Here is a 27,816-nt window from a genome sequence, read left to right as displayed (position 1 = left end):
TTTATAAAATAAATATATAAATGAAGTGTATTTATATAAAAATATATATGAATTGAATTCCTGTTCTGGGATGTGCTCACAAGTGTATATAAAATAAATATATGTTTATGAGTGTATTTATGTAAAAATATATGTAAGTTGAATGTGTAATTAAATTATGTGAATGTGAAGTCTGGGGGTTTGTATTTTGGCACATGGAAAGCACAGGGATAGGGACACTTGGGGAACTCTGGAGTGGGTTTCATGGAGCAAACCCTGACCTTTTGGGTCCCTTTTTTTTGTCATTCCAGCAACTGCACACCCTGGAGAAGGACCTGGTGTCTGCCTGTGACCTGCTGGGGGTGGGAGCAGAGTATGCCAGGGTGGTGGGCTCCGAGTACACCAGGTGAGACCCCTGGGATCCCCTCCCTCCCCACGGCAAATAGCCTGGCTTCCTCCAGTTTTATTTGGAGCTGGTCTGGGTTTTATTTAAAGGGGTTGGTTTGCCTCTAAAACCCACCTAGAAATCACCTTTCTGAGTTGGTTTCTCCAGCTTTGGGGGGGGGGGGTTTCCAGCTCTTTCCTTTCCCTGCTCAAGGAATCCCAGAATGGTTTGGGTTGGAAGGGCCTTAAAGATCCTCCAGTTCTAACCTTCCAGCACACCATTAGAACCATTAAACCCAAGCATGTCCTCTTCACACTCTGGAGGGGCTTTTTAAACTGAATTTTGTCTGGTTGGAGCTCAGAAACTTTTGGAGCTGGAACTGCCCAAAGCTTGGATGCAAAGCTGAGGCTGGAATTCTGGTTCCTGCAGCCCTTTTTCCACTTAGCTTTGAAATGGGTTTCCTGGGGCAGGTCCCTTAATACTCTTTTCCTTCTGCTCTTCAAGGGGGGAGAAAAGCAAATCCTCTTTATTTTTTAATGTGTAATTGTGGTTTGAGTAACTCTCTGTGAGCATAACTTTGTTTTATTCCATTTCAGAGCGTTGTTCCTGCTCAGCAAGGGGATGGTGAGTGGGATGTTCTCTTAAATAACCTCTTCACTCGTTTAGTGCAAGTTCCAGAGCAAATGAACAAGACTTGCCTGGCCATAAACCAATTTTTAAGGTGCCTTGTGTGCCTTTTTGTGCTTTTTTATCTTCTTGTTTGCCCTGTGGGCAAGCAGGGCATTAAAATATATTTGGGATAAGCTTTGAGTCTGCAGGATTGGTGTGAAATCCTCCTGAATAGGTTTGAGGGGTTGTTTTTTTTTCCTTCTTAAGTATGATGTGATTTTTCTGGGAGGGAAAAGGATAACTGGGAACTGTGAAAGGATTTCTGAGAGGGAAAAGGATAACTGGGAATTGTGAAAGGATTTCTGGGAGGGAAAAGGATAACTGGGAATTGTGAAAGGTTTGTAAAAGGATTTCTGGGAGGGAAAAGGATAACTGGGAATTGTGAAAGGATTTCTGAGAGGGAAAAGGATAACTGGGAATTGTGAAAGGATTTCTGGGAGGGAAAAGGATAACTGGGAATTGTGAAAGGATTTCTGAGAGGGAAAAGGATAACTGGGAATTGTGAAAGGATTTCTGGGAGGGAAAAGGATAACTGGGAATTGTGAAGGGATTTCTGGGAGGGAAAAGGATAACTGGGAACTGTGAAAGGTTTGTAAAAGGATTTCTGGGAGGGAAAAGGATAACTGGGAATTGTGAAGGGATTTCTGGGAGGGAAAAGGATAACTGGGAAGTGTGAAAGGATGACTGGAATCTGTCACTGGAGGGAGGGAAGCTGTGGCTGTGGGAAAGGGCTCTTGCAATGAGATGAATAAATCAAATGGGCCTGGAATGAGAATCCTGGAGTGGTTTGGGTTGGAAGGGGCTCAAAGCCCATCCAGTGCCACCCTTGCCATGGGCAGGGAATCCTCCCACTATCCCAGATTTCTCCAGCCTGGCCTTGGAAAATTCCAGGGATGGGGCAGCCACAGCTTCCCTGGGAATTCCACCCCACTTCCTCCCAGTGCTGTGGTTCTCCGAGTGTTTGAACTGTTCAACACCAAATCCATGGTTTCCTTCTTTTCCCTCTGGACTTGCAGCTGCTCCTGATGGAGCGGAAGCTGCAGGAGGTTCACCCTCTGCTCACCCTGTGCGGGCAGATCGTGGAGAACTGGCAGGGGAACCCCATCCAGAAGGAATCCCTGCGGGTCTTCTTCCTGGTCCTGCAGGTCACACACTACCTGGATGCTGGGCAGGTAGGTGGGGGATCCCAGGGAACTCTGGGAGGAGCAGCACTGCCTCCACAAACACCTCGGGGGGGGGTTTTTGGGGAACAAAACTGAATTTCTGTAGGTTTTTGTCACGAGTGAAACGAGGGGGAAAAGTACTTGAATTTCTCCCTCGAGGGAAGGTTTTTCTGGGGTGGTTTTGTGCTCTCTGACCTCTCTTGCTTCCGTGTTGTGCTGCTGGGGGGGGTAACACCCACCAGCCAAAAACCTGTAATTTTGGGAAACGCTTTGCTCAGATTTTCACCCACCAATGGCAGAGTGTTGTTCGTCCTGGAACGGTCCCTGTCACACTTTGGGCACAGAGTAATTCCCTGACTTGGGGGGGGGTGTTATTTGTTACCTGGGAGGTTTTCCCCCCTGGAATGGTGCCTCTGGAACGTGTGGTTTGCCAGGTGAAGAGCGTGAAGCCCTGCCTGAAGCAGCTCCAGCAGTGCATCCAGACCATCTCCACGCTGCACGACGACGAGATCCTGCCCAGCAACCCCGCTGACCTCTTCCACTGGCTGCCCAAGGAGCACATGTGTGTGCTGGTCTACCTGGTGAGAGCTCTGCTCGCTAATCAGTCGCTAATTAACGAGGGGTTGGGTAAAAACTGGAGTGGGCTGGGGTGGATCTCGGTGCTGCACCAGCAGCTGGATCCTGCCACGGCATCCCTGGCACCACCAGTGGGAGACAAGAGGGGAAAGAAGCCCCAAAACTGAAATTAAACTCTACTAATATCCAACTCAAAGAAAAGTGGATTAATTTGTGTGAAGAGGAGCCACCTTGGCTCAGTTTTTACCTGTGTTGTGACAACTGGACTCCGGGTCTCTGGAACTGGTCGTTCCACTTCTCGAACGTGACTCAAAACCCCAAATGTTGTCAAGGGTGAGCTAAAAAAGCTCAGCTGTGGGGACTCCCAGGCCTCGTGGGAACTGCCAGCCCTTCCCTCTTGGCACAGAGGAGTTTTGGGTTGGAAGGACCTTAAAGCTCATCCAGTGCCACCCCCTGCCCTGGGCAGGGACCCCTCCTGCTGTCCCAGGCTGCTCCAGCCTGCCCTTGGACACTTCCAGGGACTGGGACGTGCCCAGTTTGTCTGGGAATCCCATCCCAGTGCTCCTGGGAGGCTGAGGAAGGTGAGTGAGCCGTGCTGTGTCTCCCTGCAGGTGACAGTGATGCATTCCATGCAGGCAGGGTACCTGGAGAAGGCCCAGAAGTACACAGACAAAGCCCTCATGCAGCTGGAGAAGCTAAAAAGTAAGGAGAAGGCTTGGAATTCAGCTGATGCTGCAAAATTCTAGTATTTGTTGCTAATTTAAACCAAACACAGCCTTTTTTGGCTCCCTGCTTAGTCAAAGATCAGACTGAGACTTTTGTTCTTTTTTAAGGCTGGGTGGTTGCTTTAAATGCAGAAACACTACTGAGAGTAACAACTTTTCCCACTGTTTGTTCCCAGTTTGTTTCACTGCTCCCACTATAATTCTTTTAGCTGATTGCTTTGAGTACAAAAATTAGTGGTTTGTTTATTATTAGTAGTAATATTGTTAATGATATTGTTACTGTTAAAATACCAAGTTTGGGGGGGTTTTGCTGCGACTCAGTGAACTGGGTTGTAAATTCCTGAGGTAACTCCACTTGCTGTGCTCCCTTCCCTCCCTCTCCAGTGCTGGACTGCAGCCCCATCCTGTCCTCATTCCAAGTGATTTTGTTGGAACACATCATCATGTGCCGGCTGGTGACGGGACACAAAGCCACAGCCCTGCAGGAGGTGAGGCTGGGGTGGGATTCCAGCATCCCCTGGGATGGGGTGGGATTCCAGCATTCCCTGGGATGGGGTGGGATTCCAGCACTCCCTGGGATGGGGTGGGATTCCAGCATTCCCTGGGATGGGGTGGGATTCCAGCATTCCCTGGGGTGGGATTCCAGCACTCCCTGGGATGGGGTGGGATTCCAGCATTCCCTGGGATGGGGTGGGATTCCAGCACTCCCTGGGATGGGGTGGGATTCCAGCACTCCCTGGGATGGGGTGGGATTCCAGCACTCCCTGGGGTGGGATTCCAGCATTCCCTGGGATGGGGGTGGACGCAGGGATGGCCTTTAAAACGTGGGAATTTCGGCCTGGGGGGAGATATTTGGGCTCAGGCAGGAATTCCTGCTGAGTTATTGATGGATGCAGCCGGGAGGGATGGAGCTCAGGAGCTGTGGGATCGGCTCCTCTGCAGTATTTTCAGGACACTTTGGAGTTGGACAGTGGCTGATGGTGCAGCTGACACCCTCCTGCTGTATTTACAGCCTGCCTGGGGTGTCTTTCCCCTTCCCAGGGTGGCTCCTTCCTCTTCCTTGTCCGAGCATTTCCCAGCTTTCAGACCTCCTGCCTTTCTGTCCTTTCCTCCCACACAGTGGAAGGAGAGCAAGGGAGGGTCTGTGTTGTTTAGTGCAAGAAAGGACTGGGCCTTTTCCCATTTTTCCAGTCATTTTCAAATCCTGCTCATCCATCCCGTGCTTAGGGGAGGTGCTGGATCATCCCAAGCAGGGAGGTTCAGAACTGGCCGTTGCTCCTGGCCCGTTCCCTGGAATATTTTATCCCAGTTTTTCTGCAGAATTTCGGGTTTGGGGTCTGTCAGGAGGGATCTGTGACTTGGTTTGCAGGGGGTGGAGCTGCTGGAGCAAAACCATCCCAGAGCAGCTGGGGCGTGGGGCAGTGCCTGTCCCTGGGCTGGAGGCACATCCAGCCTCCAGCTTCTACCCAGGAGCGTAATTTGGGATCCTTGGGATAATCACTGAGACCTGGACACACGTGTGGGGGGGAAGGAGGTGGATTTGGAGCAGGAAACGGAGAAAAAGTGTCCTAAAATGTGACTCTCTGTGCTTGTGCCAGATCTCCCAGGTGTGCCAGCTGTGCCAGCAGTCACCCAGGCTCTTCTCCAACCACGCTGCCCAGCTCCACACGCTCCTGGTGAGTGCCTGGAATTACCCCTGGCAGCTCCTGGGAGCACCAGATCCCTCTCTCCTGCTCATCCCTGGGAACTCAGGGCAGGCAGGGAGTAGAGCAGCAGGAATCCTTTCCTGTGGGGCCTCACCCCTGGTGGGATTCCCACCTGTCTGAGGCTTTTAAAACCCTTTGGAAATAAGTGTTGGGGAATCCTGGAGCGGGTTTGGGTTGGAAGGACCTTAAATCCCATCCCATCCTATCCCATCCCACCTCCTGCTATCCCAGGTTGCTCCAGCCTGGCCTTGGACACTTCCAGGGATGGGGAATCCACAGGTTTTCTGGAAAAAGATTTGTATTGGATTTTGTATCACAAATAGTCAAGGAGGTAAATTCAGGAGGTTTAAAACAGCTGGAGATGGTTTTTAATGGGAATTGTCACGTAGGAAATTTTGAGCATTGCGTGACATTTATGGTTTCCTCAGCTAAATAAAGCTTTTTTTACATGAATGAGCTTATTTTAAAGGGCTTTCTGTAAGAATTCCTTACTTTTCCCAGAGCCAAGCACATCCAGGGCTTGTTGGTTGCTTTTCCCTGGCGATATCCCGGGATTTCTGTGGGTTTGGGGGGTGCCTTTCTTCGCTGTGAGGATCATCATTTACATTTCTCCTCCTCCAGGGCCTCTACTGCATCTCTGTTAACTGCATGGACAACGCAGAAGCACAATTCACTACAGCACTGAGGGTGAGATTTCTGCTTCCAGGCTTTCCTGTGGGAGTGGGGCTGTTGGAATTGTGTGGGAGTGGCCAGGTCAGAAGGGAAACCTGGCAATAATCTGTATTTAGCTTCACTGCCCTGTTAATTTTTCCTGTGCTTCCAGCCTGGAGGGTTTTATGGCATCACAACATCAGGCATAAAAACGTGGGATTTTTCTGGGATGAGCAGATGCCAGGGGAGGCTCTGGAATACGTGGAATGTGTGACTGTGCTGTTGTTGTTCTGTCCCTCCCAGCTCACGACACACCAGGAGCTCTGGGCATTCATTGTCACCAACCTGGCCAGCGTGTACATCCGGGAGGGCAACAGGCACCAGGAGGTACATGGGCCCTGCCTGCCCCCAGAGCCCCCTTCCCTGCAGGGGGAACACCTCCTGGCCTTGGAATTCTGCTTTTCCCTGGAGGGTTTTGCGGTGGGAGCCTTGCCTGGCACAGCAGCTCCTTCACCAGGCAGTGGGAGAGGAATCAGCTGGGTCAGAGTGTTGTGGGTCAGTGTGTTGTGGGTCAGAGTGTTGTGGGTCAGAGTGTTGTGGGTCAGAGTGTTGTGGGTCAGAGTGTCCTGGGTCAGAGTGTCGTGGGTCAGAGTGTCCTGGGTCAGAGTGTCCTGGGTCAGAGTGTCGTGGGTCAGAGTGTCGTGGGTCAGAGTGTTGTGGGTCAGAGTGTTGTGGGTCAGAGTGTTGTGGGTCAGAGTGTTCTGGGTCAGAGTGTCCTGGGTCAGAGTGTCCTGGGTCAGAGTGTTCTGGGTCAGAGTGTCTTCTGGGTCAGAGTGTCCTGGGTCAGAGTGTTCTGGGTCAGTGTGTGGGTCAGAGTGTTGTGGGTAGTGTTGTGGGTCAGTGTGTTGTGGGTCAGAGTGTTGTGGGTCAGAGTGTTGTGGGTCAGAGTGTTGTGGGTCAGAGTGTCCTGGGTCAGAGTGTCGTGGGTCAGAGTGTCCTGGGTCAGAGTGTCCTGGGTCAGAGTGTCGTGGGTCAGAGTGTCGTGGGTCAGAGTGTTGTGGGTCAGAGTGTTGTGGGTCAGAGTGTTGTGGGTCAGAGTGTTCTGGGTCAGAGTGTCCTGGGTCAGAGTGTCCTGGGTCAGAGTGTTCTGGGTCAGAGTGTTCTGGGTCAGAGTGTTGTGGGTCAGAGTGTTCTGGATCAGAATGTTCTGGCTCATCCCCAGAATTCTGGCTCATCCCCAGGATTCTTCCCAGCTTCCCATGGGAATGGTGGCTTTACTCCCACCTTCCCCCCCCACCCCTGTCCCTCTGCTTGGGGGTTTTGGGAGGTTCCATCAATAACTGGGCAGCCACAAACAGGTCCCTGGAGGTGTTGTGTTCCTTTGGCTTCACCCTGAGGCCCTTCCAGTCCCCAAATTTCCCCCCAAATCCCCCATTTCCACCCTCCCAGGGGTGTGAGGGCCCTCAGAGGTGTGTTTGCAGGAGTCTGGTGAAGAGGCTCCACGTGAACTTTGCCACAACCCACAAAAGGACTTTTTTGGTGGGGGGGAAAGAGGCTTAGAGAGAGAGAAAAATGATGATTAAAAATGGACCATTTTTCCTTGGCTGAGTGGAATTCTGGTTGGAATCAAACACCAGGTCTGACCCAGCACTGGTTTGGGGTTGTTGGACAGCTGAGACACAACAGCCACCAGTTTCCTGGGGAAATAAAATAGCTGTCCAGAAAATCCCCCGAGGTCTGAGGAAGGATATTTTATCCAGAACTTGATTTTGGGGATCGAAACGGGCACGAAAGCTCCAAATGCTGGAGTGTGTGTGCCCTGATCCCACCAGAGGGGGGGAATTCGGGTGTGTTTGGGATGATCTGCACCCTTCTGGTTCGACTTACACTTCAGAAAAGCACTTTCTGTCGGGCTGTGTGTGTGAGAAATGCTGATTATTCCCTCTCCTCTCCCACTCTGCAGCTCTACAGCCTGTTGGAAAGGATAAATCCAGACCACAATTTCCCCGTGAGGTGAGAATTCCGGGGATGGGAACAGGGGGTTTGTGGCAGGGTTTGAAAGAGGAAGCAGAACACTCCACTTATTTCCAAGGCAGAAGTTCTGACCTATGTAATAATGAATTGGGAAGCTGGTTTTTTTTTTTTGGGAGGGTGGGAATTCCCAGCAATCCGTGTGGGATTCCCTGATCCCTCCCTGGTGCTGAGATCCCAACCTGTGCTTTTCCCCCCAGCTCCCACTGTCTCCGAGCTGCAGCTTTTTACATCCGAGGGCTCTTCTCCTTCTTCCAGGGGAGATACAACGAGGCAAAGTGAGTACAAACCCCTGGGGGATCCAAAGCCAGCAGCTTTCCTGCTGTTCTCCCCTGAACAAAGCAGGAGGTTGGAGAAACCCACGGGGAGAAGAGGCAGAAACGAGGCCTCGGGGTTTCCACTCCCATCCCAAAAAGCTGAATTAATCCCTCCTTTCCCCTAATCCCTGCCCACCCATCCCACGAAAACTGAACCCAGAACTCATGGAGAACCCCCAAGCCTCTCGGAGTTGGAGCTGTCAGCTGAATTCCTGACTCCCTCCCAGGAAATTTAGTTAAGGGTTGTGCTTTTTCATCATTTATTGCGTGTTTTTTCCCCCTTTTTAACAGGCAAGGTGAAGTTTTAAAGTAGCTTTGATGTACTTCAGCCTGTGTTGGGTCTGTCCCACGGAAAATCCGGATCTCTTTCCTGTGGGATCCTTTGGAATCTCGTGTCCTTGGTGCAGTTTTCCAAAGGGGGGAGCTCTGCCACAGCCTTTTCTGCCAAGTGGCAGCCGAGCTTTGGGAATTCGGTGCTTTCAGATCACCTGCAGCACGTTCATTCCCTACTCCTGATGTTTTCCAGTTACTCCAGCTCTCGGTTCAGCTTTCCATGATGGTTTTTCTCTGCTGGGAGGGAAGGGATGTTGTCAAACCCCCTTTTTCTCCCCGTTTTCCAGGCGGTTCCTGAGGGAGACCCTGAAGATGTCCAACGCCGAGGATCTGAACCGGCTCACAGCCTGTTCCCTGGTGCTGCTGGGGCACATCTTCTACGTGCTGGGCAACCACAGGGTGAGAAAGAAATCCCAGAGCCTTTTTTTTTTATCGCTGTCCCACAAAAAGTTGGCATTTTATTGCCTTGGGTCTGGGATTTGCACGTTTAATAACTTTAATCAGGTGTTTGAAGTGTCTGTTCCTTAATGCCTGAGGAAAAGGGGCTGGAAAAGGACAAGTGGCATCGTTCCACTGGACTGTTCAGGGAGGAATTGTGGATACAATCCTGAAATCTCACTGTTGTGCTGGAGCACAGGGAATATTTCTGCTGTGCTGCACTGGAATTCCCAGGATGGAGCAAATCCCAGGCAGCTCTGGGATGAGTTTTTGGGGTTGTCCCATCAAAGGCTCCCAGCTGGGAGTGACAGGACGTGGCACAAATTAAAGGAGGCAGATTTGACACCTGTGTGTTTGCAAGGGGTGGAAAAAAACCACCCCAAATATCCCATTTATTTTGTTTGCTTTGCCCTCTGCTCTCCCCCAGGAAAGCAACAACATGGTGGTCCCAGCCATGCAGTTGGCCAGCAAGATCCCAGACATGTCTGTGCAGCTCTGGTCCTCAGCCCTGCTCAGAGGTGAGGGGGGAAAGGGCCTTCCTGGGGATGGCTGGGAATGCCCAGACATGGAATGGGATAACTCAGAATCTCCCCTGGCTCTGGAGCCAGGCTGGGAGAGCTGGGGGTGCTCACCTGGAGAAGGGAAGGCTCCAGGGAGAGCTGAGAGCCCTTTCCAGGGCCTGAAGGGGCTCCAGGAGAGCTGGAGAGGGACTGGGGACAAGGGATGGAGGGACAGGACACAGGGAATGGCTTCCAGTGCCAGAGGGATAGATGGGATATTGGGAAGGAATTCCTGGCTGAGGTGGGGAGGGGCTGGGATGGAATTCCCAGAGCAGCTGTGGCTGCCCCAGCCCTGGCAGTGCCCGAGGCCAGGCTGGATGCCTGATCCCTGGGATGTGTGGTGGAAGCAGCGGGTCTGTCCCAGTCCCACTAGATGGGGCTGGAAGGCAGAAAATCCCAGCCCAGGCTGCTCAGGGGCTTCCAGTGGTGTCAGGAGTTTCCTTCCTCCTCCTGGAGCTGCTTTGATGTTCCTTTGGATAGCTGGAAGCTGGAACAGCAGCGAATCCTGCTGGAAAAGGGAAGGGTTGGGGTTTCCTCGGGAGGTTTTTGCTCTGGGCCGACGTGGTTTGGTGCTGGAATGATCCCCATCCCACCCAGGGACCGGTGCTTTGGGATAAAGGGAGCTGCTCCCTTGGCCCTGGGGTGCAAAGCAGTGGGGTTATTTTTTTTCCCCTGCTGTCTTCCAGACCTCAACAAGGCCTGTGGGAATGCCATGGATGCTCACGAGGCAGCTCAGATGCACCAGAACTTCTCCCAGCAGCTGCTCCAGGACCACATCGAGGCCTGCAGCCTCCCTGAGCACAACCTGATCACGGTGAGGGCACGACCCCTGCCTCCCCCTGCCCCCTTCCCACCCAGCTCCCCGAATTCAGTCAGCTCCCTGCAGTTCAAACTGCTCTGAGAGCGGGAAAAGTGACAGAAAGTGATTTTTGTGAGGGTTGGTTGGTGGCACTGCCAGCAGGAGAGGCGACCCAGCGAGTTCATTCTTGGGCTTTGCTTCTCACAGGTGTTTTCTTGCCACCCCCAGAGCTCCTGTTTGGCTTTTGAAATGGCTTTTGTGGCCACTGGGTGTGATCAGGTGGCCTCTTGTTTTGGGTGCCAGCTGTTGCTTTTGATCTGAACTCAATTGGGGGCTCTGGGCCATCCCCTCTGCCTTGTCCTGGGGATGCTTTGCTGGGCACAGCTCGAAGGGCAGTTTGCACTGGGACCTCAGCATTCCCAAGTGGGGTTTTTCCTCCCCTCTGGAAGTCACTGAGTTGCAACAACTCAGTTTTTGAGCCCCCAAATGCTTTTCCCTGCCCTTGGCAGTGCCCTGAGCTCCTGAACGAGGAGCAACTGGAAAAGAGGGGCTTGGAAACCCAGTCCCAGGCAGTTTGCACTGGGACTTCAGAATTCCCAAGTGGGGTTTTCCCCCCCCCCCCCCATTTATCTATAAATATCCATCTTATTTATCTGTTTTTTCCTGTCAGAAGCATTTTAACACAGGTTTAAAAACGTGGAATAGTTCCCTCAGCAACAGCAGGAGGTGATTCTGTTCTGAAATAACTGAGAGAACATCCAGAGGGGAACGTGGGATGTGAGGAACTGGACATCTTTGGGGAGGAAAAGGAGGGGGAAAGGCCAGTAGGGAAGAGCTGTTTGCTGGCTTTGCTCCCAGGGGGGAAACCTGAGAGCTTTGAGGGTTTGTGAGCAGCAGTTTTGGGGGATCCCTGAGCCCCCATCCATCCTGAGCCAGGCACAGAGATGCCCTGGATTAAAAACCTGGAGGGGGGGAAAAAAAAAAGGATTAAGAAATAAATACCCAATTTTGGAAGATTTTTGGCCGAGGTGAGAGGGGAGATAAGCAACGAAACGAGCACCCTTTGCCTTGCCCTGGGAGCCTCTGGCACATCCAGGTGGGTCCCTGCCTGTGCTTTCCTGTGCTCAGGGGTCCAGTTTGTCCCTGGAAGAGCAGGAATTGCTTCCCCTGGGTTGGGAATGGTGGGGGTGTGGAGGGGCTCCCCAAGAAACACCCGTTCCAGGGACGTGGAAAACCCAAACCTGGCGTGTGGGGGGTGAAAGGTGGGCTCCCCCAAGTGTCAGGGAAGCTCTGGGTGGCCAGTCCTGCTTTTCCCAGGGAGAAATCCTTTTCCCAGGGAGAAAATTTCCCGGGAATTTTCACGGTGTGTGTTCTTCTTGCAGTGGACAGATGGACCCCCCCCCGTGCAGTTCCAGGCCCAGAACGGCCCCACCACCAGCCTGGCCAGCCTCCTGTGAACCACAGTAACTATTCAGGACAAACCTCCACCAAACAAAAGCCAAAAAACAAACAAACAAACAAAAACAAAAAAAACAACAAAAGGAGAAAAAACACAGACACACAAAAAAAAAAAAAATCCACGCAAAACCCCTTTTCTGCCAGGAAAAGGCAGCAGGTTCCTCTGGGAGGGAGGCCTTGCTGGGAGAGGGGTGGCAGAAGGACAAGAGGAGCCCTTGGTGGGAAGGGCAGCAGGAGCTGCTCCTTCCAGGCAGGAATATCCTGGGGTGTGTGTGCTGGTTTGAGCTGCTGCTTTGAGCTGCTCCCCCTCTGGCTGAGAATTGAGGTTTTTAGTCCAAAGGACTCGTGTTCCTTCACTCTGTTCAGATCCCTCCTGGCTGGGAGCTCCTGGGAAGCAAAGAGGACTCACTTGGATCCACGTTGGATCCACTCCCCCCTTTCCCCTGGAGTGTGGTCCTGCTCTTGTGCCCTCCCTGGGGGTGATGGGGTGAAATCATGATGGATTTTGGGGTGCCCTGAAGCTCCCAGTGTAGTTCCTGAGGTGGAATTCTCCTGGGTTTTTTTGTGCTGTTGTTGGGGAAGGAGGAGCTGGGGCAGGTTTTGGTGTCCCAGGGCAGAGTGGGACAAAGAGCCACCACTGTGTCCCTGTGAGGGCCCCCCTTCCCTGTCCCTGGCCCAGAACCACAGCTCTCTCCTGGCTTTGTGGGGTTTGTGGGAGCAGGAACGTTCCTCTCCTCCTGTCTGATCCCTTCATGGGCCAAACAACTGGGGAAAAAACAGCCTTTTGCATCTTTGCTGCAGCCTGGCAGTGAAGGCACCTGTGCCTTAAGGATTTACAGAGTCAGAGTTAAACCAGGTGGTTAAACCCAGACCCAACCTAAGCCAGAGGCTTAACATGAATCTACAGTCTTGCCCTGGGCAAAACTGCCCAGTTTCCAGGCTTTCCCAGGTAAGATTCCCTGTTCTAGCTCAGCTTTCTGGCCTCTCCAGCTGTGAGTTCTCCCTCCCTGTGCCTGTGCAGCCTCAGAGCAGGACACAGGCTGGGCCTGCAGAGAGCTGGGAGGAGTTAATTCCAGGTTTTGCCAGGGCCCAGCAGTGCCTGGGGGGTCCCTGGGGTTGAATAAAGGTGTTTTTCTCCGTTGGTAGCTCTGGATATTCATCTCCCAGCTTAAACAGGGGAGGGCAGAGGAACGTGTAGGGCTCTCAGTGGTTCAGTCAGAGAGGGGACTGACCCCCTAAACCTTTTCTTCAGTCACAGATGGGTTGGAAGGGACCTTAAAATCATCTCACTTCAGCCCCCAGGGCTCATTTTTCCTTCCCAGTTCCCATCCCCTCTCTCTCTCAGCAGCTCAGAGGTGTTTTTTTTGCAATCCAAACCCTTCAGTTTTCCCCTCTGAAGGACATTCCAGGGACAGGGGTTTGTCCAGTCACCAAAGCAGGATTTTGTGGTTCCTCCCCCATGGAGATCCTGATCCCAGACCTTGGCTCTGGTGTGTTTTAGGCCTTGTTAAATCTCCAGAGGGGAAAACGTGGCCTTGACACCACTGCAGGCAGGGAGTCTTGTCCCTGGCATTGCAAGGAAAACCCTCAGGGCTGTTTAAACTCAAAAAATAGGAAAGAAAGGTGTGATCCAGAGGTCCCAGTCCGGGGGGGATCCAGCTCCTGGGGTGTGCCTGAGGCTCTGAATCCCAAGGCATTCCCATGGGAGCTCCAGGCCAGTGGGCCCCCAGTTTGGGGGGAGCTTTGGGGTCCCACTGCTGCACCCCCCAGGAGCTCAGCACCCCCCCCGTGCTGGGACTGGGGTCAGGAACGACCCCCCCTTGGGAATGTTGATGCCCCATGGGCTGCTCTGCCTTGCCCTGGTGTGGGAAGCAGGATCTCCCTTTTTTTTCCTCCCCTCTGGAAGTCACTGAGTTGCAACAACTCAGTTTTTGAGCCCCCAAATGCTTTTCCCTGCCCTTGGCAGTGCCCTGAGCTCCTGAACGAGGAGCAACTGGAAAAGAGGGGCTTGGAAAGCCAGTCCCAGGCAGGGGCTCCAGGCACCCTCTTGTCTGTCTGTCCATCCAGCCCGAGGCTGTCAGGAACTGGGTCCCTTCCAGCTCAGGATATTCTGTGATTCACTTTAATCTCAGCTCTTCAGAAATTGGCTTTTAATTTTAGGAGCAGGTTCCCAGAGTGGGTCGGGTTGGGAAGGACCTTAAGGATCGTCCAATTCCCACCCCCTGCCACGGGCAGGGACACCTTCCACTAGACCAGGCTGCTCCAAGCTGGGCTTAAACCCTTCCAGGGATGGGGCAGCCAGGGCCTGAAATGCTGGCAGGGTCAAAGTGCTGCTCCTGTAGGGCAGGACTGACAGAACCCCCACCCCAGAGAGCTGTGGTTGGGGCTGAGCCTTGGGGGGAAAAAGCCTCTTGCAGGGAGATGTCCAGCAGTGCCTGTTGGGGAAGGCTCATTTCCCAACCTCCTCGTGCTGCTCAGGGACCCCCAGAGCTGGAGATGGGGGGGCAGGGACACAAATTCCCGGGGACAATTCCCAGTGTGGCTTCTCCTGGTCCTTGTTGGGGGTGATCCAGGCCGCTTTGGAGAGTTCCAGGCTGGAACAAAAAGGAAGGGGAGGGGGAAGGAAGGGAGGACTGGAGGGAAGGCTGGTGCTGATCTCAGGGGTTTGGAGCAGGATCCATGTGCTGCCACACCAGGAGGATCCACCTGGGATCGCCCTGGGCTTGGCTTTGAGCCCAACAAACCCCTCCCCCTGTCCCAAACTCAGCTCCAGAGCCCCCTTCCCACCCCAGGACTCCCAACCCCCGTGTAAATTTGAACATAACCCGGTGATTTTCTATCTCTCCAGCCCGATGTACATCAGTGACAATGTACAGAAGCTTTTTAACTACACTTGTATATTAAATTATTTAATAGTTTTTTTTTTTTTTTTTTTGCTTTTCAGTACCTTTTGTATTGTAACAGGGCTGAGGCCCTCAGCTGAAGTTCTGCTCATTTCCAGTGTGTAAAGTTGAACAGCAAAACTAGAAGTTTACAAAAATAACTCTGTCAAAGTGCTTGGTCTGTTTGACTTGATTTGAACAAATTTCTAACCTGTCTTGTCCAATCATTTAATTTTCTCTCTCTCTCTCTCTCTCTCTCTCCAAACGACCCCTGAAGTGTTTTATGAGCTTCTAAAAAAACACAAAACACACAAAAAAATTATTCTTCTAAAGATGTAATTTAGAGAAATGTACAGGTTTGGGGTTTGGGTTTTTGTTTTTTTTGGTTGGTTGGTTGGTTTTTTCCTCTGGGTATTTTTAAAGGAGTAGCAGGAACTTTAACCCACCTAATCCCTGGTTGTAGATAGTGTAAAAAACCTGATATATGTATAGAGGCTGCAGTCTGGAGACGTGTTTTTGCCCCTTGTATCCCATTCCCTGCAGCAGGAACAGCAAAGGCCCAACCACCCAGGGCACCTGGATCAGGCTGGGGGAGTTCAAAAGACATCAAATCGAAATAAAATAAGAATAAAACCCATCAGGAGCAAAAAATTGCCGGATAAACGAGGGCCTGAAGCTGCCTGAGCTCCCCTGCCCTGATTTCATCCGGTTTTCCCAAATTCTGCAGGAACTGAGGGATGTCAGGGCTCCCTGAGCCCTCCAGCCCCGTTCCTGCCAGGGACAGGGGGGTGAAGGGAATCCTGGGGAGGTTTTTTTTTATTTTTGGCTGTGCAGAAAAAGGGGGAGCAAAGAGGCTGCAGTGCCCCCTGTCCCTGCCCCCCCCTGTATTTAATGTCCCCCAGGAGCAGGGCAGGGCCCCCCAGCCCCTGCTGCTCCCTGTAAATACCCCTGAACCCCTGCAATGAGGAGGGGCCTGGCCCTGTCCCCCCGCCCCCTGGGCCCCCTCTCCTTTTCTATATTAGAAGAATTTTTAAATAAAGTGAAATTTTACTTCTTCTACCGCTTTGTAGAATTGATTCCTTCAGCCCAGCCCCGGGGAGGTCCCTGCTGGGCCCACAGCCCGGATTTTCCTGCTTGGAAAGGCTCCCCCGGGCAGGGAAGACGTGGCTGGAGCTGCTCTGGGATTGCTGGAACGGCAGCAGGTGTCTGGGATAACACCAGGGCTCCGTGGGTTCCTCAAACACCGGGAATTGGGAGTGGTTTGGGCCAGGACACGACTGTTCTTCCTGCCCTGGCTGGGGCTGTGTTTGATCTTCACCAAGGGATCAGTGGTTTCCCGGGAGAAATTTCCTCTCTGTGCCTTTTATCCCCGAATTTTCAAGCAGGTGTTTTTTTTTTTTTTTTTTACATTTTCAGCTTTTTAAAGCTGTTGGGTTTTTTTTTGAGTTTGTTTTTTTAAGTTTAAAGAAAAAAAAAAAAAACAAAACAGAAGAAAACTGCTGAATTCTTTTGAGAGTAAAACGTGGAAAGGACTAAAGGTACAAGGCTCAACTGCAGCCTGTCCTTTCCCAAAGCACCCCCTGAGCTGCTGAGCTCCTCCCTGGAACTTTCATCCGAGAAGCCGAGTAGGTTTTGCTCCAAAAACGAAAATTCCAGCCCGAATGGCAGCTTCCTTTCTGCTGGGAATGGGATTGGACTGCGCTGCCTCTGCCTCCTCTCCCTGGGAATCTGCCCCTCCTTCCTCAGGGAAAAGAGCTGAGCTGTTGGCACCTTCTCCTCTTCATCCTTCCCTCTGGAATCTCGGCAGCTCCCGCGGGAAACACCCGAAATCCAGTGGCTGCAGGTGGGAAAGTTTGATCCTGACAGATCCAGAGCCACGTCCAGAGTCAGTTTTCCTCGTGTTTGGCTGTGTCAGGAGCTGACAGGGCAAAACAAAGCTCCAAACCTGCTGCACAAGTGGCTGGAGATGGTTCTGCCACGATCCCAGCTCATCCCACCTGGGTTGGAACGTGGCAGGGAAAAGAGCTCTTCCCACCAACCACGGGGAACAAAGTTAGGGAAGGAATCTGGGCCTGACTTTACCCGAGTTTTAGGGAATCAAACCCAGCTCCAGCCTGTTGGGAAGCTCTCCTGGGAGAAGCAGGTGGAGATGCAGCAGCTCTGTGTGTGTTCCCTGGGGATTAAAGGATCCTTCCCAAGGATTCGGCCCTCCCTGGGTAACCAGGAGGTTTGGGATGGCCTGAGCTTTGGAGCCAGGGGGGTTCTGGGAGAAGTCACTGAGTTAAAACTTCTCTTTGTGCCCAAAATCGTGCCGTGCAAAGGGGGGGGAGAAGGTGCTTTTTAACAGGAAAACTCATGGAATCCTGGAATGGTTCGGGTGGGAAGGGACCCGAAAGACCATCCAGTGCCACCCCCTGCCCTGGCAGGGACACCTCCCACTGTCCCAGGTTGCTCCAACCCGGCCTTGGACACTTCCAGGGCTGGGGCAGCCACAGCTTCTCTGGGAATTCCACCCCAGCCCCTCCCCACCCTCCCAGGGAGGAATTCCATCCCAATATCCCATCCAACCCTCTGGCACTGGGAAGCCATTCCCCCTTGTCCTGTCCCTCCAGGCCCTTGCTCACTCTCCCAAAGGATGCTGAGCACAAAGTTGTTCCCAGAAATTGGGAATCTTTGACCTGTTGAGTGGCAAAAGTGAAGTTTGTTGGAGCTTCCCTGCCCGGCTCTGGATGCAGGGAGGGAGGAGAGCCCTGGATTTGAGCTCCGGTTCTTTCCTTGCAAAAGCCTCGACTTGGTGCCTCCCCTGCCTTGGTAAAACGGGAAACATTCTCCCCTCGTGCTCCTTGACGATTATAAATGGAAATAATCGGCATTATCAGAGTGAAACCAGCACCCCAACAACCTGACGGGAGCCACCTCAAATCCCATCAGCTGCACGTGGAAAACACTCGGGGAAAGCTCCGTGCTGGCCTTGGAAAGTGGCAGCCCTGGCACTTTATCCCCCCTCCATTAGAAAACTGCTTCACCCGAGATTTATTTCTCTCCCTCCGAAGCACAACCTCCCTTCCAGGTGTCTGGAAACGCTGGATACCAAATCCCGAGGGCTGTGGCAGAGCCGGGCTGGGGGGTGGGGGGGGAGTGGCGGCTCAGCACACGGGTTTTTTTTAATGTATTAATCCAACTGTTCAGGGAGTCTCCCGAGGAAAATTCATTTATTAATTCCTTTGTTCCCGGCTCTGCGGCGCCGACTCGGCCAGGTGGGTTCGGCTCCCGCCCGGGTTCGTCCCCGCAGCCCAAGGGTTAAAAATCCCTGCGGGAACATCCCGGGGGAGGCGCGGCCGGGGCGGGGGAAGGGCCGGGGAACCCTGACCCACATCGGGGCTGAGTCACCGAACCGGCACCGGGGGACGGGCCGGGACCTGCCCCGGCACCGGCTGGAGCTGCTGCGGGAGCGGCTCCTCCTGATCCCGGCACCGGCTGGAGCCGCGACCCCGGGACATGCCCCAGCCCCCGGGACCGGCACTGGCGGGTACCGGGGCTGCCCCCGCCGAGCCCCCCGGCCCCGCCGAGCCCCCGCCTCCATCCCACCCCATCCCATCCCATCCCACCCCCGCGCCGCTTCCTCCCGCCGCCGCTCCCCGCCCCCCCCTCCCTATCTGCGGCCCCAGCGCGGCCTGCGCGGGCGGATAAGGGCGGCCGCGGCCCCTCCCCGCGGGCAGCGCCATCACCTCAGCCGGCCCCGGGAGGAGCCGGCCCCGGCCCGGCCCCGGGAGGAGCCGCTCCCGGCCCCGGGGGGACCCGGCGGGCGGAGCCGCTCCCTGCCCGGCCCCTCGGGACACGCCCCCTCCCCGCGGCCCGCGCTCCCATTGGCCGCCGCTGCCCGCGGCGCGGCGCTCATTTGGGAAACCGCCCGTCAATCAAAGAGGCCGCGCCTCTTTCCCCTCGCGGGGGCGGGGCTCGAGACGCGTCAATCAAATAAGAGGCCACGCCTCTTTTCTTCGCCGCTTACTACGGGGGCGGGCCTAAGGCGGGCTCCGCGCGCTGATTGGCCGCGGCGCGGGCAAGCCCTGTTCTGATTGGGCGGTTCACCCGTCAGTCACGAGTTTAAAGATTAAAAAAAACCCCCAGCGCAGCGCCCCAGGCCCGGCGGGGGGGCGTGGCCAAGGGCAGGGGGGCGTGGCCGGGCGCGAGGGTGTCCCAAATCTGCCTGGCAACGGGGGGGGCCCGGGGGGGGGGTCGGGGTTCACCCGGGGGGGGTTTGAGGGAGGGGGGGGGGGGGAAGGGGAGGGGGTCGGAGGGCGAGGGGGGGGGTGAGGAAGACGGGGTCAGTGGGGGGGGCGGAGGGTGAGGGGGGCGGGTCCCCCTGCGCGCGCAGCCCCCCCGCCCCCCCCCCCTCCTGTCAGTGGCCACCTGAGGGAGCCGCCTCCCCTCCCCCCACGGCCCCAGTCCGGGCCGGGCCCCGCTGAGGAGGAGGAGGAGGCGGCTCTGAGGGGGCTCCGGACAGTGAGTGACACCCGCGCCCCCCACCCCCCCGGACACCCCCCCCGGGGAGCGGGGACAGGGGGGGACACCCCCACACCCCCCACACCCCCCGGCCCGGGGGGCGAGCGGCTGAGGGCAAGGGGGGGGGGGGGGCCAACAAAAGGTGGGGGGGGGGGGGGCCGCGAAGGGGTGGGGGGGGCACCGATGTGCGGGGGGGGGGGGGCGAGGGCGAGGGCGCCCTGGCGGGGGGGGGGGGCGGAACCCACTTGAGGGACGTGTTCGGTGGTGGTGGTGGTGTGGGGGGGGGTTATTGGGGTGAGGGGCAGGGACGGGGGTGTTCGGGGCGGCGGTTTTGGTGGTGGGGGGGGGGGGAAAACAAAAACCAAAACCCCCCCCCAAAAAAAAAATAAAAAAAATTAAAAACGAAAGGGGAAAAGAGGGTTGGGAAGTAGGAGGGGAGGGTGGGCAGGGGTGAGGGGGTGCCAGGGAGGAGCGGGAGTGCATCCTGGGAGTTGCCCGATAGGCACAGCTACCCGAGCATGTCAGCAAAGGCGGATTATTGGTGCCACAGCCTCGGGAGGGCGGGGGAGGGGAGTGGGGGAGGGGACCGGGCCACCGCCGGGGCCACCGGGGCCACCGCCGGGGCCACCAGCGGGGACAGCGCCGGGGCCACCGCGCCCCGAGGGGGGGGGGCGCGGCCGGGGGGTCCCCCCGCCGGGAGAGGGGGAAGAAGCGGCGGAGAAGCGGCAGGAAAAGTTTTGGGCACCCGGCTGGGGGGGAGGGAAACGTTTGCGGGTTTTTTTCCTTTTTTTTTTTTTTTTTTTTTTTTTTTTTTTTTAAATGCCGTGAATCGTCCCGGAACTGGAGGGTTTGAGATGACCTGCCCCCCCCCCCCCCCCTTCCCCCCGAAGCTGAGGGGGAAACTTGGGGGGGGGGAAGAAAGCTGAGGGTTTGCAGTGAACCCCAGGGGCTGCCCCCAAACCTGAGGGTTTGCAGTGAACCCCAGGGGCTGCCCCCAAACCTGAGGGTTTGCAGTGAACCCGAGGGGCGGCTGTGGGGAAACTTTGGGGTTCTGCCCCCGAGAATCCGGGGCTCTGCCTGGAAAGCTGAGGGTCTGCTGGAAATCCTGAGGGTCTGCTGGAAAGCTGAGGGTCTGCAGGAAGACCCGAGGGTCTGCTGGAAAATCTGAGGGTCCACGGGGAAACCTGAGGGTTTGTAATAAACCCAAGGGTCTGCCCTGAAACCCGAGGGTCTGCTGGGAAAGCTGAGGGTCTGCAGGGAAACTTGGGGTTCTGCCCCAAAATCCAGGGCTCTGCCTCAAAAGCTGAGGGTCTGCTGGAAATCCGGAGGGTTTGTAATAAACCCAAGGGTCTGCTGGAAGACCTGAGGGTCTGCAGGGAAACTTGGGGGTCTGCCTCAAAATCCAGGGCTCTGTCCCAAAACCTGAGGCTACACAGGGAAACCTGAGGGTTTGCAGTAAACCCGAGGGTCTGCAGGGAAACTTGGGGGTCTGCCCCCAAAAATCCAGGGCTCTGCCTCGAAAGCTGAGGGTCTGCTGGAAATCCTGAGGGTCTGCTGGAAAACCTGAGGGTCCACGGGGAAACCTGAGGGATTGTAATAAACCCAAGGGTCTGCCCTGAAACCCGAGGGTCTGCTGGGAAAGCTGAGGGTCTGCAGGGAAACTTGGGGTTCTGCCCCAAAATCTGTCCCAAAAACTGAGGATCTGGAGGAAGACCTGAGGGTCTGCTGGAAAACCTGAGGGTCCACAGGGAAACCCGAGGGTCTGCAGGGAAACTTGGGGGTCTGTCCCAAAATCCAGGGCTCTGTCCCAAAACCTCCACAGGGAAACCTGAAGGTTTGCAGCAAACCCGAGGGTCTGCCCTGAAACCTGAGGGTCTGCTGGAAAACTTGGGCATTTGCCCCAAAATCCAGGGCTCTGTCCCGAAACCTGAGGGTCTGCCCCAAAACTTGGGAGTCTGTGCCAGAACTCGGGGGTCTGCAGGAAAACTTGGGGGTCTTCCCCGAAATCCAGGCCTGTGTCCTAAAAAACCGAGGGTCCCAAGACCTGAGGGTCTGCAGGGAAACCCCGAGGGGCTGCACCAAAATCCGGGGGTCTGCTGGGAAACCTGAGTGTCTGGGGCAGGACCCGAGGGTCTGTCCCAAAACCTGAGGGGCTGCAGGAAAACCTGGGGGTCTTCCTCAAAGCCCAGGGGTCCGTCCCAAAACCTGAGGGTCCAGAGGGAGACCGGAGGGTCTGAGTGAAACCTGAGTGACCCCCAAAACCGGAGGGTCTGAGTGAAACCTGAGTGACCCCCAAAACCGGAGGGTCTGAGTGAAACCTGAGGGCCTGCAGGGAAACTTGGGGGTCTGCCCCAAAGCCGGAGGGTCTGCGGGGTAACCCCGGGAGGGCTGCGCCAAAAACTGAGGGAAAACCCGAGCGTCTGCCCCAAAATCCGGGGGGTCTGCCCCAAAATCCGGGGGTCTGTGGGGTAACCCGAGGGTCCGCAGGAAAACTCGGGGGGTCCGTGGGATAACCCGAGGGGCTGCCCCAAAACCCCGGGGAGGAAGGGGGGGGGGGGGCCGCCCCAGAAACCAGGGATCCGCTGGGAAAAACCTGGGAAAGCCGAGGGGCTGCCCCCAACTCGCGGGGGGTTCTGGTGGGCCGGGGGGGTCCCGGGAAGGCAGGACGGACACGTGGGCAGGGACAAACCCGGGTCGGAGTGGGCTGGACTAAGCCGGGCCTAAGCCGGAGCTGGGAGTGGGGTGGTGCCAGCGCAGGGGCCGCGTCCCCCCGGGAGCTCCTCGGGGTGCCGGGATTTGGGAACGGGCTCGTCCTTCCCCCGGTTTTAACCCGCTCTTCCCTCTGCCCCGGCCGGTTTGTTTGTTTTTTTTTGTTGTTGTGGTTGTTTTTCTTGGGTTTTTTTTTTTTTTGGTTATTATTTTATCCATTTCCGGCCGTTTTCTCTCTCGGCGTGCCCGGGGTTTTTTAGTTCTTTCGTGTTGGCGTGGTGGTTTGCTGTGTGTAGTCTTTTTGTACGTGAGACAAGCCCTATTTGAAAATAAAGTTATATCCTGCCTGTGGTCTACCACCTTCTGCTCGCCCCCAGCTCCGCCGGGTCCCGCTCGCCGTGTCTGGAGGGCTTCAGAGAAACCCAATTAATTATTAATTTTCTGCCTCTTTTCTCTCTCTCTCTCTCTCGGTCCTTTCCGCTTTTTTTTCTTCTCCCCGTTTTTGTGCTGTGGGTGGTGGAAAGTCGGATGCAAGGGAGGCTGTGCACGAACTCTGGCAGTTGCTGGAGGTAAAATATTGGTAATTTGAGTGTTTAGAAGAAACTCGACTGCACAGATTTTTCACTTAGGAGCAAATTCCAAACAGGAAAATAAGTGCGAGGGAAGAAAAAGCTTCTCTCTCTTTTTTTTTTTTTTTTTTTGCTTTGACTCGAGAAAAAGTTTTTCTCCTGGCTTTAACTTGAGGAAGAGCTTTAAATATAACTCTGAAAAAAACTTAGAAATCAGTGGTGGAAGTATTTATTTGAACTTGCCGAGTACAAAGTACCAGCAAATGCCAAGAAAATGTGTGAAATACTTCAGTATTTTTCGTTGCTGTTCCAAGCACAGAGTTTTTCCAGAGAAAACTTGTATTTTTAGTGGGCAGTTGCCTTTCAAGCTGTAGATTTGGCTTTTTTTCCTCGTCTCAGTGCTACAGAAAACTCCTTTTTTTCAGGCTTTCCCAGGAGTTTAATGGCACATCTTCCCTGAGCCCGAGTCCAGCCCTGTCCAAACAGTGCCTGAATCTTCCAGAGGGAAAATCAGCTGATGTTCCCACACAGACAGAGCTGAAATTCCCCCTTTTTTTTTTGTGCCACCGGTGCCTAAATCCCACTGTCTGCTGGGCAGGACCCGGAGCAGGCAAAGTGCTCCAGGCTGTTCCCTCTTTCCCACTTGGCTTCCCTTGAAACACCTTCATTCCTGCTGCCAGGAGCGATTCCAGAGGGTCCTGCAGGACAGAACTTGTCTCTGAACAGCGAGCTGGGGACTGGAGATAACAAAATTTGGGTTCAGAAGGTGCCCAACCCCACTGGCTTTGCCTCTGGAAGCTGCTGGGAGCCTGTGGATTAGTTCTCTCCAGAGTTAATGATCCCCTTTCCATCGTGAGGGGCTGTGGGAGAGGCAGAACCGGAGCGTTAAAACTCCCTTAGAGCTGCACAAAATCCCCCAAAATCCCGGGGGTTTGGGAGCTTTGGGTGTCACTGGGTGTCTGTGACCTCGGGAAGGGCCGAAGGGCATCGCTCCCTTCCCACCCCGACATTCCCAGCTCCAACCTGGGCAGCCCAGGAGGCTCTGCAGGACAAAGTGTGTTGTCCCAGCTCGCCAGAGGCACGTTGGGAATTCAGCAGGAAGCGTGGGGATTTATTCCCACAATCCCAGGATGGTTTGGGCCAAAGGAAGGGACCTTAAAGCTCATCCTGCTCCAGGGGCAGGGACACCTTCCATAGACCAGGTGGCTCCAGCCCGGGCTCGGACACTTCCAGGGCTGGGGCAGCCAGAGCTGCTCTGGGAATTCCTCCCTGGGAGGGTGGGGAGGGGCTGGGATGGAATTCCCAGAGAAGCTGTGGCTGCCCCAGCCCTGGAAGTGTCCGAGGCCGGGCTGGAGCCACCTGGGACAGTGGGAGGTGTCCCTGCCCCTGGCAGGGGGTGGATCCAGATTATCTCCGAGTTCCTTCCAGCCCAACCCACCCTGGGACCCTGTGAGTCTCTAAGGCAGCTCTGTGGCACCTTCCCTAGGGAAGAGCTCCAGGAATAGGTGTGGACAGAGTTCCCCTGCCCTGGCTGGGGGGGCTCCCCTGTCCCCCCTGTTCCGGGGCTGGCTCGGGGTCTCCTTTCCCGGTCCCTGGAGTGCACCCAAAAATCCCAGAGGGTGTTGGAGCCAGAGAACAATGAGAGGAGACAGCCCATAAACCCCCCCCTCCTGCTGAGTGATTCCCTTGGCTTTGCAGGGGGCTGTGATGGTTCTGGAAGCCTTTCCAGGGTGGTTTGTGCTCCGGGTGGGAAAGCTGAAGGCGTTGGAGCTGCCCCAGCTCAGATCCAGGTGGGCTGAGGGTGTCTCCAGAGCCCAGCAGTCTGACCTGTTTGGTTGGTTTCGTGCAGAAAAGTTCATTTCGGAGCAGGATGATAAATATTTCCACCCCAGAAGAGAGAAAACCATCTTGACCAAACCCTTCCACCTGCCTCAGTCAGGGGAGAGGAGAAAGCCTAAAATTCAGCGTGGAGAGGAGGAGAAGGTCCCCTCTTGGCTGTTCCTCCTGGACTCCTCTCCTCAGGTCAGGGAGGAATCACTGAATAGTTAAAGAAATCCAAAGTCCTGGCAGTGTTTGGGATCATCTCATCCCCATCTCCATCTAAATCCTCTCCCTGGAAGAAGAACCTCTTCCCCAGGCAGGGCTTGTGACCGACACAGGATCTCTTCCATCAGCTTTGTTACTGCTTTTAAAGGAACAGATTCCTGGAGTGGCACAGGGAGCCAGTGCTGGTTGGGAGGGAAAGCCCGTGGAAAACACGGATTCCCTCTGTCCCCACGGCTCCAGCTCAGCATTCCCTGCTCCCAGGGGATCACCAGCGTTAGCTCCAGGTGGGATCCTGGAAGTGTTGCCTTTGGGGGCCTGGCACAGCCCGTCCCGCAGCTCCCAGTGGGATCCTCGGGCTTCTCCCAGCTTTGACTGGTTTTGCAGCTTTTCCCGTGCCAGGGAAACTCCACCTCGTAACCCACCCCTTCCAGAGCCTCTCCTGAGCTGGGTCTGTGGAGCTGAGCCCACAGGTGACACCTGGGAGTCCCGAGGAGGCTGGAAAAACTGTCAGCATTTGGTGCAAACCCTCTGGGATTTGGGATTTGGGTCCGAAGGCCTCGCGTTTGGGAACCCTCTTGGCATCGGGGCCAAAATCACGGAGGTTCTTCTCCCAGCTGCTGGGTTTCAGCATTTTCCCATCTAATCACTGCCAAGGGACAAAGGTTTATACTTTGGGTCTCTGGAGAAGTGTCTCCAAAGCCCCTCGGAGCCCAGAGCTGGATCCCTCTGGATCCCAGTCCAGCCTCCCCTCTGCAGCTGATTTATATAACTGGAATAGCTGGGGAAGTGAGAAACTTCCTTCCTCTCCTGGGATACAATGCCAAGGATGTCAAACCCCCCGAGCTGGGAAGAGCTGGGCTGTCCTTTCCCTGCCCTCGTTACACAGCTCCGAGGAGCCCCCGCCATTCCCTGGAATTCTCAGTTCCATGGGCAGGGATGAAGGACCAGCCTCCTCCTCCTCCTCCCAGGGAAACAACGGGTGCCTCAGCTTTGGGTGGCAGCCCTGGGATTCTTCCATCCCTTGGGGGGGTCTTCCCCCCCCCTCTCCCCTTTTTTCCCAGTGGGAATATTTGGATTCATTGTCCAGGGCGGATTTGAGGTTGGAAAAGAGCTTCCCAAAGTCTCCCTGTTGGCACAGCTGAGGGTGGTTCTCTCTCCTTCTCTCCCCTCTTCCCATTCCCAGGAGGTGGGAATACAGCCTGTATTCCTGACACAAACACCAGGGAAAACCACTCCTGGAATTTGGGAAGCGCCAGTGAAATACAAGGTTATTTTGGAAGGAGAAACCCCCCAGTCTTGGGCTTCCCCTGGAAACTCCACATTAATTCTGGGAAGGGGGTCCCAGCGCTGGGATCTGGAGCTCCCAAGCAAGGAGCAGCAGGAATTGCTTCAGGAATTCTTTTCCCTTGAAATCTGCTGGGGAAAAAAAAATATTACCACCAGCAATGAGTGATCCCATCAATCCTAAATTTAGAAATGAATCTAATTTCTGAGCCTGGCTTTTGAGCAGGAAAGCAGGTTATGGAATGACCTAGTATGGAGTGTTGGGGGAAGAGAGGCAACTCCAGGGACCTGGAGTTGGAATTAGCGGGGGATTAAGGGAAAAAACCGGCATTTTTATGTGCTGGTAACAAACATCTTATTGCCAGAAGGAACAGGGTCAATAAAGGCTTCTGGTGAACAGGGCAAAGAGTCTCATAATCCTCAGGAAAACAGTTTTCCAAAAACACAGGGAACACCAACACCCTCCAGTGGGGGTTCAGTTGGATCGGGAAATCCCGGCTCTGCTTTCCCAAACCTTCAGCTTCAGTGGAACTTCAGAGCTCTGCTGGCACCTTCCAGATGCCCAGCCAGGTCCTTGGGAATTCCAGGGCCTGGAGAATTCAGAGTTTTATTTTATTCTCCGCGTGTTTTGCTCCAAGTTCCTGCTTTTTGCTCTTGATCTGCCTCTTCACCGGAGTCCCTTTTAAACCAGCACTGTGCCGAGTTCAGTTCTTCCCCCTCGGAGATTCCTACGGTTGATTCCTTTGAAATCCTCCCTCCAAGGCTCCCTCCCTCCCTCCAGGACCTTGATGTTGGTCCTGGAGATTATCAGTGTGCTGAGATTAACCACAGGCTGAAATTTAACCCCCTGCTCGATGCTTCTGTCCATCCCCCACCTCGGTCCCACTCTCAGGGGTGAGAAGGGCTTTACTTTCTGTTTAAAAAGAAAAGAGCTAATTCAGTCCCAAAATTACCTTCTCCACGAGCAGCCTGGGTGTTTGGGCCCAGGGATGGGGTTGGAGCAACGGGAACAGTGGCCTCAGTATCCAAAGAAATCCAAAGCGAGCCCCGGCAGTGGCTCTGGAGGATCTGGTACCGTTTGGATCTCGGTCGGAGCGAGGACGTTTTCCACAGGCAGGACTTGTAACTAAGGCAGGTTCTGCTCCCTGGGCTCTTCATCCCTGGGTTCCCTCATCCTTGAGCATCTCCAGCCAGGATTTGCCTGTCAGGCCCCGGGGAAGTGCTGCTGCCGTGGCACCCGCACACACAGAGCCCCGATTGTGCCGCCCTCCTCTCCCTGGGGAAGGAGCTCCTGGGAATCAAATCCAGCTGTGGAATTCGGGGGGAGCCCCTCGGGCTGCAGCTCTGAACCCTCCTCCTCGTGCAGGACATTCCCAGCTCCCCCTGAACCCCGGGGTTTGGATGTGGGGGAGCAAACCCTGCCCGAGCTGAGCCTCCCTGGGCCCAGTTTGGCAGCTGGGGGCTGGTCAGGGCTGATTAATGACGGTGGGTAATTAGCAGTGACAGCCCCGAGTGAGGGACAACCTCCTGCCATTCCCAGATGTTTGTCTCTCTGGAGACAAACACAAACCCTGCTGCAAAAGGGGCTTTGAAGCCTTTCAAGTTGGGCAACCTGAAAAAATCCCGACTCCGTGCCCGGCGCAGCAGCACAGCCTGGCCTTTCCAATCCCAACCTCTGGTGCAATTCCTGGAATCCCTGAGCAGGGACATCCCCCCCCCCGTGCCCGAGGGACAGAGCAGAGTTTTAGTTGTGACATCCCCAGTGTTATGAGACCGTTGGATCTGCTTTATGCTGAGAAACAAAAGCGTCTCAGCCCAAACTGCTGCTGTTTTCCTAGAAAACGGGGTGGTTCCAAACAGAGTTTTTGGTCACTCCTCTTCCACAGGTGGTAAAAAGCTCTCAGTTAGAGAGCTCGTATTTATATTTTTCCCCCCATCCCTGGTAATTTGGAGGCAGAAAAGACCAAAACGCTCCACGAGGGAGGAAGTTTGGTGCATGTTTTAATTCTATTTAATTGTAATAATAATGGTGC

At 54.9% G+C, this 27,816-nt stretch overlaps 2 protein-coding genes across 3 annotated transcripts in view; both read left to right on the top strand.

Annotated features, from left to right (window-relative positions):
* Nucleotides 1-12,341, top strand: part of LOC120325153 (MAU2 chromatid cohesion factor homolog) — a 13,010-nt gene extending 669 nt beyond the window's left edge. The window contains exons 2-16 of the mRNA XM_039390660.1: nucleotides 291-385; nucleotides 961-988; nucleotides 2,050-2,205; nucleotides 2,631-2,777; nucleotides 3,384-3,474; nucleotides 3,882-3,985; nucleotides 5,096-5,173; nucleotides 5,825-5,890; nucleotides 6,158-6,241; nucleotides 7,818-7,867; nucleotides 8,086-8,163; nucleotides 8,823-8,934; nucleotides 9,401-9,491; nucleotides 10,220-10,347; nucleotides 11,715-12,341. Of these exons, the coding sequence (XP_039246594.1) occupies nucleotides 291-385; nucleotides 961-988; nucleotides 2,050-2,205; nucleotides 2,631-2,777; nucleotides 3,384-3,474; nucleotides 3,882-3,985; nucleotides 5,096-5,173; nucleotides 5,825-5,890; nucleotides 6,158-6,241; nucleotides 7,818-7,867; nucleotides 8,086-8,163; nucleotides 8,823-8,934; nucleotides 9,401-9,491; nucleotides 10,220-10,347; nucleotides 11,715-11,789 (1,383 nt within the window). The 3' untranslated portion in view covers nucleotides 11,790-12,341. The remainder of the gene's footprint in view (nucleotides 1-290; nucleotides 386-960; nucleotides 989-2,049; nucleotides 2,206-2,630; nucleotides 2,778-3,383; nucleotides 3,475-3,881; nucleotides 3,986-5,095; nucleotides 5,174-5,824; nucleotides 5,891-6,157; nucleotides 6,242-7,817; nucleotides 7,868-8,085; nucleotides 8,164-8,822; nucleotides 8,935-9,400; nucleotides 9,492-10,219; nucleotides 10,348-11,714) is intronic.
* A 6,787-nt stretch (nucleotides 12,342-19,128) lies between these two features.
* GATAD2A (GATA zinc finger domain containing 2A) overlaps nucleotides 19,129-27,816 on the top strand; it is a 45,459-nt gene continuing 36,771 nt past the window's right edge. The window contains exon 1 of one of the 2 annotated variants that reach the window (XM_039390662.1): nucleotides 19,129-19,175. The gene's annotated coding sequence lies outside the window, so the exon portion shown is untranslated. The remainder of the gene's footprint in view (nucleotides 19,176-27,816) is intronic. The other variant, XM_039390661.1, reaches the window with a different exon arrangement.

Source organism: Pipra filicauda, unplaced genomic scaffold (assembly GCF_003945595.2).
Source record: "Pipra filicauda isolate LSUMZ 115617 unplaced genomic scaffold, ASM394559v2 scaffold857_size89037_pilon, whole genome shotgun sequence".
Taxonomy (NCBI): Eukaryota; Metazoa; Chordata; class Aves; order Passeriformes; family Pipridae; genus Pipra; species Pipra filicauda.
This window is presented reverse-complemented; position numbering and strand designations above follow the sequence as displayed.